Source organism: Felis catus, chromosome B4 (genome assembly GCF_018350175.1).
Source record: "Felis catus isolate Fca126 chromosome B4, F.catus_Fca126_mat1.0, whole genome shotgun sequence".
NCBI lineage: Eukaryota > Metazoa > Chordata > Mammalia > Carnivora > Felidae > Felis > Felis catus.
Genome location: NC_058374.1, coordinates 91,508,699 through 91,525,102, shown reverse-complemented (window position 1 = coordinate 91,525,102; position 16,404 = coordinate 91,508,699). Strand labels below are relative to the sequence as shown.

At 41.5% G+C, this 16,404-nt stretch overlaps 1 protein-coding gene across 17 annotated transcripts in view; it reads left to right on the top strand.

Annotated features, from left to right (window-relative positions):
* Positions 1–16,404, top strand: part of GRIP1 (glutamate receptor interacting protein 1) — a 695,200-nt gene that overhangs the window by 615,527 nt on the left and 63,269 nt on the right. For all 17 annotated transcript variants that reach the window (XM_045062041.1, XM_023257209.2, XM_045062046.1 and 14 more), the window contains one exon: positions 3,646–3,726. In XM_045062041.1, coding sequence (XP_044917976.1) covers positions 3,646–3,726 — 81 coding nt within the window. The remainder of the gene's footprint in view (positions 1–3,645; positions 3,727–16,404) is intronic.

Sequence of the window (16,404 nt, the reverse complement as noted above, 5' to 3'; positions counted from 1 at the left end):
CAGACAGCCCCAGGAAGCTCTAGAATCAGACAAAAGGGCTGTCATGGCCAAGCACAGGCTCTCCAAGACCTCGTGCAGGCTCCTCATGTGCACTCACTTCTCTCTGCAGACTGGCTGTTGGTGCAGATAGGCAAAATGTGGTCCATTCAAATGCCCTCTCAGCCCCCAGTCTGCATGCTAATTCCCCACTCTTAACTGTCACTTTGGGGGTGAGAAGAAGGTGGCAATTAGTCTTCCATTGTTGGAACAGGGAATGTAGAGGACTTAGGGAAGAGATGGAAGAAAGGCACAGATTTGAGAAATGTTTGGGAAGTAAATATTTATACCTGCAGCATCCAAAGCCAGGAAGTAAAGCACACCTATATACTGTTACTTACCTCTTTTCTTTTTCTCCCCCAGTGTATCAAACTTAGCCAGTCTTTTTGAAATCTGTTAGGGAAAATAATTTTATCTATCTCAAGACCTATTGGGAAATGGGAAGGGTACAAATTCTTTTTTTTTTTTTTTAAGTTTATGTTAGAGAGAGAGAGACAGAGTGCACATAAGAAAGGGGCAGAGACAGAGGGAGAGAGAGAGAATCCCAAATAGGCTGTACTGTCAGTGCAGAGCCCAATGCAGGGCCCGAACCCAAAAACTATGAGATCATGACCTGAGCCAAAATCAAGAGTTGGATGCCCAACCGACTGAGCCACCCAGGCGCCCCAAGGGTACAGATTCTTTATGAATAAACAAATAAATATATATGGGTCCTTTCTGGTACATCAGTGTATTAGTTGGGGACAACAGCAAAGCCAAAGACATCCACTCACAGTCTGTGACACTCATCGAAGAGTTAAGAAGAGTAGGAGGGCGCTAAGCAAAATAAGTCAGAGAACGACGAATACCATATGATCTCATTCATATGTGGAATTTAAGAAACACAAAAAAAGAAAATAGGGAAAAAGTCTGAGAGAGACAGGAGAGAGAGAGATTGGCAGACCAAGAAATAGACTCCTAACTGTAGAGAACAAACTCGTGGTTACGGGGCGGGATGGGGGGGGGCGGTGGGCAGAGGGATGGAGGAAATAAGTGATGGGGATTGGGGAGGGCACTTGTGATGAGCACTGGGTGTTGTATGGAGGTGTTGAATCCCTAAATTGCACACCTGAAACTAATATTGTGGTGTATGTTAACTCACCAGAATTTAAGCAAAAACTTAAAAAAAAAAACAAAAAAAAAAAACAACCAAAGACCAGTGGGAGGGACTGGGAGAAGCAGCAGCCTCCCTAGCTTCCCTGGGAAGTGTGCACAGCACCGAAAGAAAAGAAAGGACCCCAAAGGGTAGACTTGCCTTCACTTGGCCCAACAGCCAGGACTGTGAGAGGCAGCTTGGGGATCCTTTTTTCACAGGTGGCATTCTAGAAGCCCGGAGGGCCCAGAGAAATCAAATTTTTATTGTGTTTTCCAGTTGAACAGCCTGTGGCATATCTTCTGTTTTGGAAGATCAGATTCCTGTCTTATAAAAGGTTCACTGGCCTCAATTCCTCCTAGAAAAGTCCAAAAGGCCTGGACGGGCAAGTTAAGGCTGAGGAAGGGAGTCTCCAGCTGTTTTCATGAGACCATCCCCACTTCCACCTAAGCTTGGCAGAGACAAAATGTGTTCAGTATGTGATTAACAAATGGAACCCAGGGCCTCATGGTTGTGGTTGAGTCCTTGTGTGCGGGTTAAGCACTGAGCAAAATCAAGCAGTAAAAATGCTTTAGTTCTGCCATCCCACAAGCCCCCACTTACGCTAATGCTTCCCTTCACGGGCGCCTTCCACCCCTTTCCAAAACCTTCAAGAAAGGATTATAGTCATTAGCAGCTTAGGGTGAATAGATGTTATCTCTTCAGAGGATATTTTCTTGCTTTTTTGCTTTCTTTTCTTAATGTTTGTTTTTGAGAAAGAGAGAGAGAGAGAGCATGAGCAGGGGAGGGGCAGGTAGAGAGGGAGACACAGAATCTGAAGCAGGCTCCAGGTTCTGAGCTGTTAGCACAGAGCCCGATGTGGGACTCGAACTCACGAACCTCAAGATCATGACCTGAGCTGAAGTCGGAAGCTTAACCGGACGTTTAATGTATTTTCTTTTTAGCCTTAACTCTAACTGAAGGTCTCCCAGACTGTTAAAGGAATTTTAAGAAGAGTCTATTTAAGAATATGTAGCAGTTTCCTCTTTTCTCCAATACTAGTCAGGCCCTGGTAAAATCAGCTGAGTTCTATCCAGGGTTGAGATTCAGCCAGCTCCACTGGTTCTCTCTGTTGCTACAGTGTCACCTTACCTCTGTACGGGTTGGACAGGATCTGAGCCAACCTGCACCCTGTCCCAGTGCCCCCTGCCCTCCCGTTCCTCCCCGGGACCTCCCAGAGCTCCCCATGATCCAGAAACCTAAGCACAATCCTCGATGCAGTTGGGTCCTCCAGGGATCCTCTGTTCCAACCTAGCAGTCAGCGTCCAGTCTGACTGGTTGTGGCCAGTACCCTTCTGGCTGCAGAATATTTTGAGTATCACTCTTGCTTCTACCTCTTGAGGGGTACTTTTCACTGTTTATATTACAAATTAAGGCACCTCCTATCCCCCACCCCCAGCCCCTATCAACAACCATCGCATCAAACTGAAATTTCTCGTAAAACCTATTCCCCTAGCTACCTTCAAGAAACAGTTGAAAAAAAGAATTGCTGACTAGGTAAATTCTGGAAAAATATGGTTGAAGAGGAAGAAAAAAAATATATATATATATATATATGTATGTAAAACCAGACCTATGATTAAACTTTAGTATGCCTAAGAATTACCTGGAGAGTAGGGCACCTGGGTGGCTCAGTTGGTTGAGCATCTGGGTTCGGCTCTGGTCATGATCTCATGGTTCATGAGTTCTAGCCCTGTGTCAGGCTCTGTGCTGACAGCTCAGAGCCTAGAGCCTGCTTCAAATTCTATGTCTCCCTCCCTCTGCCCTTCCCCACTCACTCTCTGTCTCTCTCAAAATAAACATTAAAGGGGCACCTGGGTGGCTCAGTCGGTTGAGCCTCTGACTTCAGCTCAGGTCATGATCTCACAGTTCGTGGGTTCGAGCCCCGCGTCAGGCTCTGTGCTGACAGCTCGGAGCCTGGAGTCTGCTTCAGATTCTGTGCCTTCCTTTCTCTCTGCCCCTCCCCTGCTCACACTCTGTCAATCTCTCTCTCAAAAAATAAATAAACATTAAAAAAAATTTTTTTAATAAACATTTAAAAAAATCTGTTAAAAAAAATCACCTGGAGAATATGTTTAAAATGTAGATGTCTAGGCTTTATCTTCAGAAACTTTGATTCCATAGATCCCAGATGATTCAGGAATCTGTTTGTAACTTGCATTCCAGGCAAATTCGATGCAAATGTTGCCTGAATAACACTTAAGAAATACTGAACTCAGCTGTTGCTGTGAAATGCACACAGTTGCCTCTGGGCAGGACATCCACCCTTAACCAGGAATGCAATTTATCAGGATTTTATAGGCATTCATTTACTTCAATTCCTACAACTTGCACTTCAGACGATTACGATACAAGAATCCCTGATGCATTTCCATTGATTGGTGCTCCATTCTTCCTGGTCACCTACAAACGTACTCTTCTTTGTTTTGAAATTACAGAGTCTGTCATCCCAAGTAGTGGAACGTTTCATGTAAAGCTCCCTAAGAAGCATAATGTGGAACTTGGAATAACCATCAGTTGTAAGTAAAAGTGACTTTTTTTTTTAATGCAGCATTTAAAAAAGACATTAGGAAATTGTATTGTCAAATGGCTTACAGGTGTGAAAAATGTTTTAAGTGTCATTGCCAAGTTTCTCTGTAATGTTACAAACATACAGAGCCACTCACACCTCTAGCACTTTAACTAGCGGTGTGAATGGGGCATTTACTTAAACTGTCTCCAGTCTTATGTTTCTCCATCTGTCAAATGGAAATAAGGATATCTACAAAATATAGGATTGTTTATACTCTGGCTTCTCTTCAGATCGCATAAATCTTTCGCCTTTTACAAAATATAGAATTGTTTGAAGTATTATGTAAAATAACATATTTATATACCTAGTATGTAGGTATATAACATATTTATATACTTAGTATATAGGTATATAACGTATTTATATACCTAGTATATAGGTATATAACATATTTATATACCTAGTATATAGATATATAACATATTTATACCTAATGCAGTCCCTGGCAAGTAATAAGTGCCCAATAAATGTGTCTCACCCCCACCATGAATAATTAAATGAGCATATAAATGCATATAGGTTCCCTACATTTTATTATATTGTGATTAAGTCTTCACAATAATCCATTTCACTAACAAAAGTCGCATTTATTTCCTTTTAAAACTATCCTCCTATCTGCCCACTATGCATCTATAAGCCATTTTACAACACTGAAATATTATCTCTTAATTTAGTAACTTTCTGAATTCCTGCATGGTCCAAGGTGTCTGGGTAACCAAACCAAAAAGAAAAGCAGAAATATAAATGTGTTTAATTCCCTCCTTTCCTCGGGCTCTAGATGAATAACTGCTTTGGTAAAACAGCTTTGAAAATTTCAGCCCCTGTTTATAGAATGGGAATTGAAGTTTTTATGCTGTTAATATCCATAAACTAGGTTCATCCACAAATGCCCCAAGAAAATGAAGCAAATGATTAATACATGAAGACCAAACAGGCAATGTTTGTGATCAAGGAGTGGTCCTTTCAAGAAACAGTGATGAGGTTACATCAAGGCACTTTATGCCATGCCTCGCTACACTCTGTTGGATTGCATTTATGTCAGCGGTTAAGGCAAAAATAGTTCTCAACTGGGCAGTGTGAAATGGGGGCTGTCCACTGCAACTTTGACAATATAAATGCAACACTGAAAATGAAATTTCAGTTATAACCAATACATCAGACAGATCTGGCGCAACACTAAAAATAGTGGACCTACAACACAGAATCAGTGTTAAGGACAAGAAGCTATGTGTATGAGAGAGCACCTGTACCCACCTCCTGAACGCCAGTGTGGCCTCCTGGGACAAGAGTAGGCCCGAGGTGTCTACATGCCTCTCTATGATATGCAGAAAGGTGAGGTGCAATTTGGAAGACTCTGGACCTCTTCTAGGTACTACCGAAGTCACTTATGCCTTTAACTGGGTCGCTTAGCCTCTCAGTCTGTTCATCATGAAACGGGATGCGGTTATTCTCTCAACAGCGCTGGTTACTGAAATTAAGGGAGAGCTCATCAGAACTTACTATTCTAAAAATGTTTGGGGCTCAACGTGGCTGCTGCAACCCCCGTGTAGCTTCAAAGCTGCTCTCTATTCTGTTTATTCCATTCCATTTATTTATTCCTTCAGAATTGGCTATGAAAACGGCCTCTCTTGGAGTAGGACATAAACTGCTGGCTTCTCACAGAGGCGCGCTGTCCACTCCATTCTTTCTTCCCTTTGCCTTCGTTAAATAAATGCGTCCTGAGCGCCTACCACGCCTAGGCCCTCTGCTACGTTTTGAAAATGCACTTCCTGTCCTTAGAGATGTGTATTGCTTGTGCACAGGCCAAAGACACCCACTGCTCAGAAGCTTCTATTGCCACATAGTCATTTTACTTCCAAATTTTAAGTGGGAAAATTGTCTTTATGGTTTTTCATACAATCGATTTAGTCTTTTTTTTTAAGTTTATTTATTTATTTTGAGAGAGAGAGCACGAGCAGGGGAGGGGCAGAGAGAAAGGGGGGGAGAGACAGAGAATCCCAAGCAGGCTCTGCACTGTTAGTGCAGAGCCTGACATGGGGCTCAAACCCACGAACTGAGAGATCACAACCTGAGCCAAAGCCAAGAGTTAGATGCTTAACCGACTGAGCCACCCAGGCACCCCTGCAATAGACTTATTCTTAAAAGTTGATATACATAGGGGAGGAGAGTAGGGAGATGGACAAAATGGGTGAAGGGGAGTGGGAGATACAGGCTTCCATTATGGAATGAGTAAGTCACGGGAACAAAAGGGACAGCATAGAGGATATAGTCGATGGTATTGTAACAGCATTGCATGGTGACAGGTGGTGGGTGGCCGCACTTGTGGTGAGCATAGCATAACAAATAGACCTGTCGAACCACTGTATTTTACACTTAAACTAATGTAACGCTGTGTGTCAACTATACCTCCGTTTTTAAAAATTTAAAGAAAAAAATTGATATACACAAAAGCATAGTTTAACTATAAAGGGGAGTATCCATGTAGAAACTAATCCTATGATATATTCTTTTTTTTTAAAGTCGGCACTTAGCTGCTTAATCTTTGAATACACTTTGAATACACTTCAACGTGTATCCAGGTACACACAAGTACAACATATTTTATTCATATGAAGAGTCATTTAAAATTATGCTTTTTGATGGTGTTATACATGTATTAAACATTACATTTAATACCAACAATGGAAACTACCCCAAAACCCCCACAAGAACGGCCTGACTTTGAGCCAGCGGTAAGCTGAAGCGGTTTATGGAAGCTACCAGTATGATGCTATTCCTGGATGAAGACGGAGATATGACACATAAGCTTGTCAGACATGCTTGTCAGCCCGTCTATGGAGCTACAGCTCCATTTATGCAACTTATAGCCATACTGAGTTTGTGTCTCCTCATGGAAAATACTCATATTTTCCCAAATGAGAAAACAGAATTTACTTTAAAGAAAAAAAAAAAAAAAAAAGGCCGGGGCACCTGAGTGGCTCAGTTGGTTAAGCACCTGACTGCAGTCCAGGCCATGATCTCACATTGCATGAGTTCGAGCCCCACATTAGGCTCTGTGCTGCCTGCCAGCTTGGAGCCTGCTTTGGATTCTATGCCTCCCTGTCTCTGCTCCTCCTCCTGCTCGTGCTCTCTCTCTCAAAAATAAATAAGAATTTTTAAAAAGGCCAGCATCCGTGTTTATTGTTATGAAATAGTAAACTCCTGAGGCCTCACACAGTTCCTGACGTATACAAGGTGCTTATTTTTTTTTATGTTATTTTTTTTTTGAGAGAGAGCAGGGAAGGGGCAGAGAGAGACAAAGAGAGAGAATCCCAAGCAGACTCTGCTCTCCAAGTGCAGAGCCCAATGTGGGGCTCAATCCCACCAACTGTGAGCTCGTGACCTGCACCAAAATCAAGAGTTGAAGGCTTAACCGACTGAGCCACCCAGATGCCCCTACACGGTGCTTATTTAATCCCTCTCTTTGTTGAGTGAATGAATAAGGAGTCCATCAGAAACAATCTTCTACTATCTTCTACTAACAACTGTTCACTCCAGAAAATGAGCCTTTGAAGGAGACAATGAATATACATGTTTAAGCAAAGGCCTTTGTGTGAGCCAAAGATACACTAACTTGAAAAATGATTAAGAGCAAGCCTCAGAGCCTAGACCACCCCACTCCTCGATTCTCTTGACCTCTCTGTACCATGTTCTTATCTTTTAAACGGTGCACTTGCTCCCTTCTTGATAGCATGGTTGACAAGATTAAATGAGTTGGTATACGTAGAGTGCCTAGAACCGATTATGAACCCTAACAAGTGTTATTATGATGATTGCTATTTATCTTACATATAGAGCCTCATGAAATATTTTAACTCAAGCTGTACCGCACACAATTACGGCACTTGGGTAGGAAACCAAGGGATGCTGTTCTCAAACACACGCAGGTACTGTTAGTGAAACTGAGGCAATGCAGGGCTTTATTGACGTATCTCACTATCTTTATACAAAGTCCTCATCCATCTTTACCTTGTGAAAACCTGAGTGGTAAGAGGCAGGCCCTCATCTCGGGACGCATTCCACCGGCGCCTTTTACACTTGGCTTAAGCCTCACTCTTCATACCTAATTGACTGAGAAATGAGCCTCTCTGACTTTGGATGTGGTGAGCAGTTTTAGACTAATTTTCTTCAGTTCCTGATGAGACATTCATAGCACATTAGCATCAGGCATTACTTTTATTGATGTTATTGCTATAACATGGAGCAATTTATTATAGCAAATAAAGTGGAACAGCCTCGCAGAAGGATGGGGTATAGGACAACATCCTAAAACTCTGACAGCTCAGCCAATCAGATGCCAGAGCGTGAACCCTCTAACACGGCCCGGCTGCCTTCCAAGCCAGAGAGCCCCGGCTGCCTGTCATGCGCAGTTGTCAGTCAAGTCACGTTGATATGGATGTTTTCTTTTGCTGTTTTACTACAGTTTGTATCTGCTTTGTACCAGGCATGGAGATAAGCAATTTATGTGTGTTCTTACATTATTAATCCTCAAAGTGGCCCTGTGGCGTCAATGCCCGTTTTCTAGAATAGAAAGGCTCAGCTGGGTAACCTGCCCAAGACCCGGAACTCATCAGGGCCACATGGGATTCAAACCCATTCTGTCTGACTTCACATGGGTTTTGTTGCCACACCACCACCCATCGCTGCCTCCACCTGATTGATGACCCTTCCTGCATCCTATATCAGAAACGCAAAAGACAGCGTTTTGTGAGTGGAGTTAATTTGTTGGCTTTCTTTTTTAGTTGAGACTGAATTGTTTTCAGGAACAAAGCCTTGCTTTTTTTATTTATAAAATCGTAAAGCAGCCTTTATGACAAGCACAACAAATCTGTCATTTTCCCCTTAAGTCTTAAACGTATTTAAAGAGAATGGCTCAAGTTTTTTGCCAACTTTGCAATAAAAATTCTACTCGCTGCTCCATTGCAAATCAAATAACTTGTTTTACTTGCCAGGTATCATATATACAGTTGCAAGTAAAGCTGAATGAGTGTGTGTGTGTGTGGCCAGTGTAGTTTAGACACGTTTCTACTCCCTTTGAGCAAAGTACCTTGACTAGCAGAGTAAGATCCATGAATAGCTAGTTATTATAGAATGTTCTTGGGATGCTTTGTTGAGTCATATTTAATTAGCTCCAGAATTCAGAAGATTTTACCTGTCTTCTAATACAGACAAAAATTTTTAATCAAAAGACAGCGTCATTTTCTACCTCTTCCGACAACTGTTTGAGAAGCAAAGAATACGTGTTCACTTTAAGAGTCAGTTCTGATAGTGAAGGATGACTAGTGGGTTTAAATCTTCAGAGGTCAAAAGATGATAGCTTGAACGCTGGCATTTAGCTCTGTTCCCACCCCATACCATTTTTAAATGACAGTATAAGATTTTTCAAAAGGCACAAACCCAAAAGGAGAAGGGGAAAATAGTTAACGGCAACCAAATTTGTTTTTTGGGTTTTTAAATATATTTTTTAATGTTTATTTATCTTTGAGAGGGAGAGAGAGAGAGACAGAGCATGAGTGGCAGAAGGGCAGAGAGAGAGAGACACACAGAATCCAAAGCAGGCTCCAGGCTCTGAGCTGTCAGCACAGAGCCGGAAGTCAGATGCTCAACGGACTGAACCACCCAGGCGCCCCAACAGCAACCAAATTTGGAAGTGGCAGGGAAGATGGAGCAAGATGAATTTATAGAAGCAGAAGGGAAAGCTGACAGGGAACCTGGTTTGCATTCAAAACTCCCAACAAAAGCAAGACAGTGAAGTCAGGAACTTTCAGCAGTGAGAGTGATGGTAGAGGGGAGACAGGAGGAATGGTGGGAAGTCTGTTAATTATTCCTAGATGCCTTCCCCCAGCCAGCACAGCCAGAACCTAGGTCCATTCTCTGGAAAGCATGACATGGAGGGTCTCCGGACAAGAGAGCCCAGCTGAGTGTAGCAGTACCACTCTAAAAACAGGTGAGGGGAAAGTGTATATACCGAATATATATATAGGGAAAGTGTATATACCGAATATATATAGGGAAAGTGTATATACCCTAAGACCGCCAGCCTTCTTCCCCTCCGAAGGCTCAAACAAGCCAGGCGGCCAGGCTTAATACCCTCAAAGCAGGAGAAAGAATCAGGGCCATGTGACCCAAAGAAACAGCCTGGCCTGAACTATCCAGGGAAGACCACAGGTACACCCAGCTTTCAAACAGCCTTTTAGGGGTGCTCTCCTTAATGTGAACAGACAGCTACGAAAAAGCAGACACCTGAGGAAAGAATCTAATATGCAAGACTGTAACCAGAAACAAAAAAGAAAAACAGAAGCCGCACATTCAGGAAGGAGAAAACTTTAACAAGGAGAAAGCTTTCATTAACATTAGTGACAACCTGTGATGTTGTATCTGTGGGAGGCAGGAGACGACTACTAATATAACACGCTGAGGGGGACAAAGAGCTCTCGGAGCATAATGTGGCAGAAATTAAAATATTGGAAAATGAAGCTGAGGGAAAAGTCCAGAAATGAGAACAAAACAAATAAATGAGGAATCTAGACTAGAGAAGAATTGTTCAGGCTGAGTCCAAATGACACAAAATCCAAAGAATAGCCATTACAGAATGAAAGAGGGGAGAAGTAAACTAAGTGTTATTAGTTTACTAATGTCATTAGTGTTAAGAAATAAACTAATGCACGTTAAACATTTTAAGCGTTTATTTGAGCAAAAATAGATTCGAGTCAGGGAGTGCCAAACTGGAAGTGGTTAGGGGCACTCTACCCACAGGAGCCTGGGGAGGACACGTAAAGGAAGTGCAGATACAGAGAAAGGAGATTATTGGTTGGATGTAGCCAAAAGCCCAGTTGGCTGTTTGTGATTGGTTTTCCTTAGCTTTTTGATTGTGTAACCTTAAGACATTGACAGGCTGAGATTTTGGTTTGCTTCTATAGGCCAGCACAGCATTAGAGCCACCTCAGTCTAATGGCCTCCATGTTTAATAAGTGTAACAAAAGTCAAGAGAACATTTATCTGGGTTCGCAGGGTCTGTGGGAAGGAAGTTCCCAAGATCTGGGTAGCAACCCTAGGAAGCAAACAGCCCAGACATGTTGTGAACCTTTGCTAGAATCCCTCATCTGATTATATAGTATATATAGTATATATAGTGTATATATATATATATATATATATATATATACACATATATATGTAGTATATATAACATATAGTATATATAGTATATATAGTATATAGCGTGTATATATATAATATATAGTATATATAGTATATAGTATACTATATATACATAGTATATATGTACTATACATATATAGTATATATAGTATATATATTGTATAATATATATAGTATATATATATACAGTGTGTGTGTATATATATATATATATATGTTTAGTTGTTTAATGTTTATTTGTTTTTGAGAGAGAGAGACAAGAGCATGAGCAGGAGAAGGGCAGAGAGAGGGAGACACAGAATCCGAAGCAGGCTCCAGGCTCCGAGCTGTCAGCCCAGAGCCTGATGCGGGGCTCAAACCCACAAATCGTGAGATCATGACCTGAGCCGAAGTCTGATGCTTAAACGACTAAACCACCCACGTACCCCTGATTTTACATATTAAGAGGAGCTTTATATAATCTGGGAAATCTGAGAAGTTGGATTCATGATAAAGCCAAGAAAACAAAGCAAACAAAGACACCAAGACAACAGACGACTACAGGGAAAACATGTCCTATGAAAAGGCATGGTATGCGACATGACTTGTTTGTGAGTACTGTTTACATAGTCTGAGGAAAATACTGATCTTATGAAAAATTAAGACAAAACTGTGTTGGAAGAATGGGGGGACCCCACAGGACAAGCAACATATATGAGTGTGGTGTTGGTATAGAGCGGGAGAGAATGAACTCCCCATCTTTCATAATAGAAGGTAAATGACTAGCACTGAAACGTAATGAAATAGTAACAGTTGTATGTTACTTACCAATAGAGCAACAGCCAAAAGTTGCACCTGGGGAAGTCGGAAGTAAAGGGCTGCTCTTGCAGAAATCTGACATGTATAATTTTGATATAAAAAGTAAAAAATAGAAATGCAGATTTTGAGAAGCAATAGAGTAGGTACTGTCTCCTTGAGGATCAAGAATGTACATCTGGGGGCGCCTGGGTGGCGCAGTCAGTTAAGCGTCCGACTTCAGCCAGGTCACCATCTCGCGGTGCGTAAGTTCAAGCCCCGCGTCAGGCTCTGGGCTGATGGCTCAGAGCCTGGAGCCTGTTTCCGATTCTGTGTCTCCCTCTCTCTCTGCCCCTCCCCCGTTCATGCTCTGTCTCTCTCTGTCCCAAAAAAAATAAATAAACATTGAAAAAAAAAAAAAAGAATGTACGTCTGTAGGCAGCATGGAAATGTCGATCATTGTGATGTTATACAAACAGGTACTTGTGATTTAGGATAAAATTTCTAGGGACCTCCTCTTGTTGGATTGCGAAACAGCTGTCATTGCTGTCTCTTGTCAGCTGGATTGCGAAACAGCTGTCATTGCCTTTTTTTGTCCTAGGCTTTCAGTTCTGCACATGGGACCAATTGATACTGAGATTTCAAACACTTGTGAAAGCATTTTGGTTTTTTCAGAACTTTAATAACCATGCGTTACCCTTCTTTGCTAGGCCACACGCCTGACCCTTTAGTGTAACCTCCCCACCATATGATGTGCTTGTGTGGCCTTCCCAGTTGGAATCACTTGGTGGAAAAGAGAGCTTCGTGCCTAAGAACTTCATGAGATTTAACCGGCCCTGCCTCTCCTTGCTATCCAACTTCTCTGGGGTGTCATGGCCAGTGGCCAGAGCAGAGCTATCTAACTCAGAGTTGGTGTTCAATAAGTATGTTTTAAACAAATGATTCTGTAGAGATCTCCAATCAAATGTGAAGCACTGAGTGCTGGTGTATTCTCATTCAAAGGGTCACAAATTCCGAAGCCCTCAGGGGTGAGGCAAGTCAGTGAATGAGACCCATCCAAGTGAGGACAGTGACAAATGGGAAATTGAAGGCTCCATCCAAGGGAGGAGTTGGAACATGTCCAGTGTTGATAGATAATCATTAGAGTGAACGCTCACATCCACTTGCTTATGCACTGGTCCAGTCGCTTTAATGTAAAAACTCAATCCTTATTAAAAAAAAAACAAAAAACAAAAAAAACACTCTCTAGGTAAGTACTGTTATTATTCCTCATCACCATTTGGACATGAGAATACTAAGGTACCTAAAGACTATGTCCTCAACTGCACATGGCTAATAAGTGGTAGGGCCAGGATTTTGAACCCAAGCATCTGGCTGTCAACTCTTGGCTCTTAATCACTATACCATATTGCCTCCCTATTTTTAAAAAAATTTTTTAAATATTTATTTTTTTAAGTAATCTCTACACCCAACATGTGGCTCAAATGCATAACCCCGAGATCGAGAGTCACACGCTCTTCTGACTGAGCCTGCCAAGTGCTCTGCCTTCCTAATTTTTTAAAAGAAGTTACACATGAAATCTACTAACTTTTAAATGCTGGCAACTAATCTAGCTTTTTAAAGCATCACAAGGCAAGCAAAGGATGCTTGGTTTGTGACTTCTTCTCAAAGAGTGGAGAATTAAAACATGGTACAGTAAAACCTTGGTTTGTGAGCATAATTCATTCCGGAAACATGCTTGTAATCCAAAGCACTTGTATATCAAAGCGAATTTTCCCATAAGAAATAATGGAAACTCAGATGATTCGTTCCACAAGCCCAAAATATTCATATAAAAATGACTACAATACTGTAATATAATACCAAATAGTAAAGAAAATACAAAATATAAAGAAAAATAAACAAATTAACCTGCAATTACCTTTGAAAACCTTCGTGGCTGGTGTGAGGGGAGACAAGAGAGAGGAGGGTTATTGTGTAGGACGACTTTCACTATCACTAACAGAATCATTGCTATCTGTTGGCTCAATGGGACCTTTTTCTTTCCATGCAACTTTAACAAGGAACCTATCCAATGACCTAGAATGAAGCAAAACATTCCTAAGCTTACTCTTGAATGGGAAAGTAAAGGACTGTCCATAGTTGCTTTGAAATGACAAAAAAATACACTCGTGCCAGTTGTGGGCACCTTCCAACGTTCTGAAAAATCACTGCTATCTGCCAAACACCACAGCCTGAGACCAAGCATCCGAGCATGGGAGGTGATCACCCATAATCCTGCAGCAAGAGAGAGAGAGAGAGAACCACCACTGGCTCACTTGTGATCACCTGACGTTCGGGGTCACATCCTCCTCGAATTGTGAGACATCGCCCGTTTATCAAGTTAAAACGTATTAGAAATGTGTGCTCGTCTTGCAGAACACTCGCGGAACAAGTTACTCACAAACCAAGGTTTTACTATACTAGGGTGTGCAAACAATGACTGGGCTCCCAGAGCCACATTCATTTAATATGCCTGCTAGGCATGGTACTGACGGTGACAGGAGCTCCTACAGATTTGGACCCACTTCTGGGTTCGGCTTTATGACTCCAGTGAGCCTCTACCCTGATGAATTTTGCAAGCCTCAGCTATGGTCTTGGTTAAAAGAAAAAGAGAAGAATCTAGTAAACGTGAGAATGGCCACCATATGTGCCTACACACCATGATGACCTTCAAGCCTCTCTGCAAAGCTGTGTGGGTTTGTCCAGGAGGTCCCAGTGCTAGTTTCCTCTGCTGCAAAGATGACAGAGGTGGGTTTGGTGTAGTTTGTTGTCTCCACTATTGTTTCATATCAGACCATTTCAGTGGAACATGGATTTTATTAAAAACCAAGGGAAACATGGGGCGCCTGGGTGGCGCAGTCGGTTAAGCGTCCGACTTCAGCCAGGTCACGATCTCGCGGTCCGTGAGTTCGAGCCCCGCGTCAGGCTCTGGGCTGATGGCTCAGAGCCTGGAGCCTGTTTCCGATTCTGTGTCTCCCTCTCTCTCTGCCCCTCCCCCGTTCATGCTCTGTCTCTCTCTGTCCCAAAAATAAATAAACGTTGAAAAAAAAAAATTAAAAAAAAAAAAAAAAAAACAAGGGAAACATTGAATGCTCTACGATGTTACTACAGCTCAGCAAAATACAGTGTAAATTCATCGGCAGATGCTAGAAAAGTTGTATTTTCTGGTGATAACAAAGTTTTTGTTTTTGTGCCCTATGCCCAAAACAATTTGCGGTTGTGAAATATGACATGTGTAAAAATGCTCAATGTTTCTATTTCTCTAGCGGAATTATATCAGATCATTGAGTGGAGGTTTAAATTATGAATTAATTGTAGTGAATAGAATGTTTTGCATACTTTGCTAGAAGCTAAGAATAATGATTGAATGAAGTCCCATTAACATTTACTATGGACTAATTTAGACAGCAGGTAAGGTATTGGTATATATGTTTGCTTTTTTTTCAATGTTGTGTTGAGATATTAAACCATCTGTTCCTGAGTATAAACATTTTCCTGGGATTCAGATGGGATTATGGGATATGATATGGTTCTATGATTATTATGGGGTGATCAGCCTGTTTATAATAAAATCTTACTTTAGGGGCCTTTTAATGATCCTTAAAAGGAAATCACAACATACTTCAAACTGGTAAAACCTCTTCTCTCAGAGGCGAATTGTTTTTTTTTATAAATGTCGGTATGGGTTATTTTAATTATCAGTCTCCTACATTAAATGTAAACCTTCTAGATCAAGATGGTATTTTTGTACTTATGTGAGCTGTAGTTCATTTTCAGGATTAAATCTAAGGTAGACTCAATACCAAATGTATTGAGTCTCATCAAATGGAAACATCCCTAAGAGAAGTTATAAAGCCCAAAACTGACCACTGTGCAGGATAATGGAATAATCTGTAAACTCGATAAAAGTTACATGTATATATTTAGAATATGCATATGTATAAACATGTAATTAAGTCACACCAAATATTTACTATTCTCGGTAAAACAAAATAGTCACATTCCAGAACATTTCAGAGCATTCTAGGTGTGAATGTGTGAGCAAAATTTTAAGATTTACTGTCTATCGCAAAAGATTTCCTTCTGAAAAAAAGAAGAACTTTAGATCAGTGAATCTCATCCACTTTCCAGCCCCATCCACTTGAGTAATATGGCATGGTCCCATAAAAAGTGCTGTCTCCTCACCAAAAAGAAAGGAAGGGAGAAGGGAACACATGTGAATACCCCTAAGGGGAGCCCCCAGTTGTGTCTGATACTCTCCAGTTGGGGTGTTCACCTTTCACCTTTCTCTTGGGAATCACAGGTTGAAATAGATTTAAACCTGATGGGCAGTTCTGCAGTTGCTTTCTCCAACTGCAAATTTAAAATGACTTTGTTTTGGGGCTCCTGGGTGGCTCAGTTGGTTAAGCGTCCAACTCTGGCTCAGGTCATGATCTCACGGGTCATGAGTTCAAGCCCCGTGTTGGGCTCTGTGCTCACAAGCTCGGAGCCTAGAGCCTGCAATGGATTCCATGTCTCCCTCTCTCTGCCCCTTCCCCAGCCCACACTCTGTCTCTCTCTCTCTGTCTCTCTCAAAAATAAACAGTAAAAAAAATTTTTTAATGGCTTG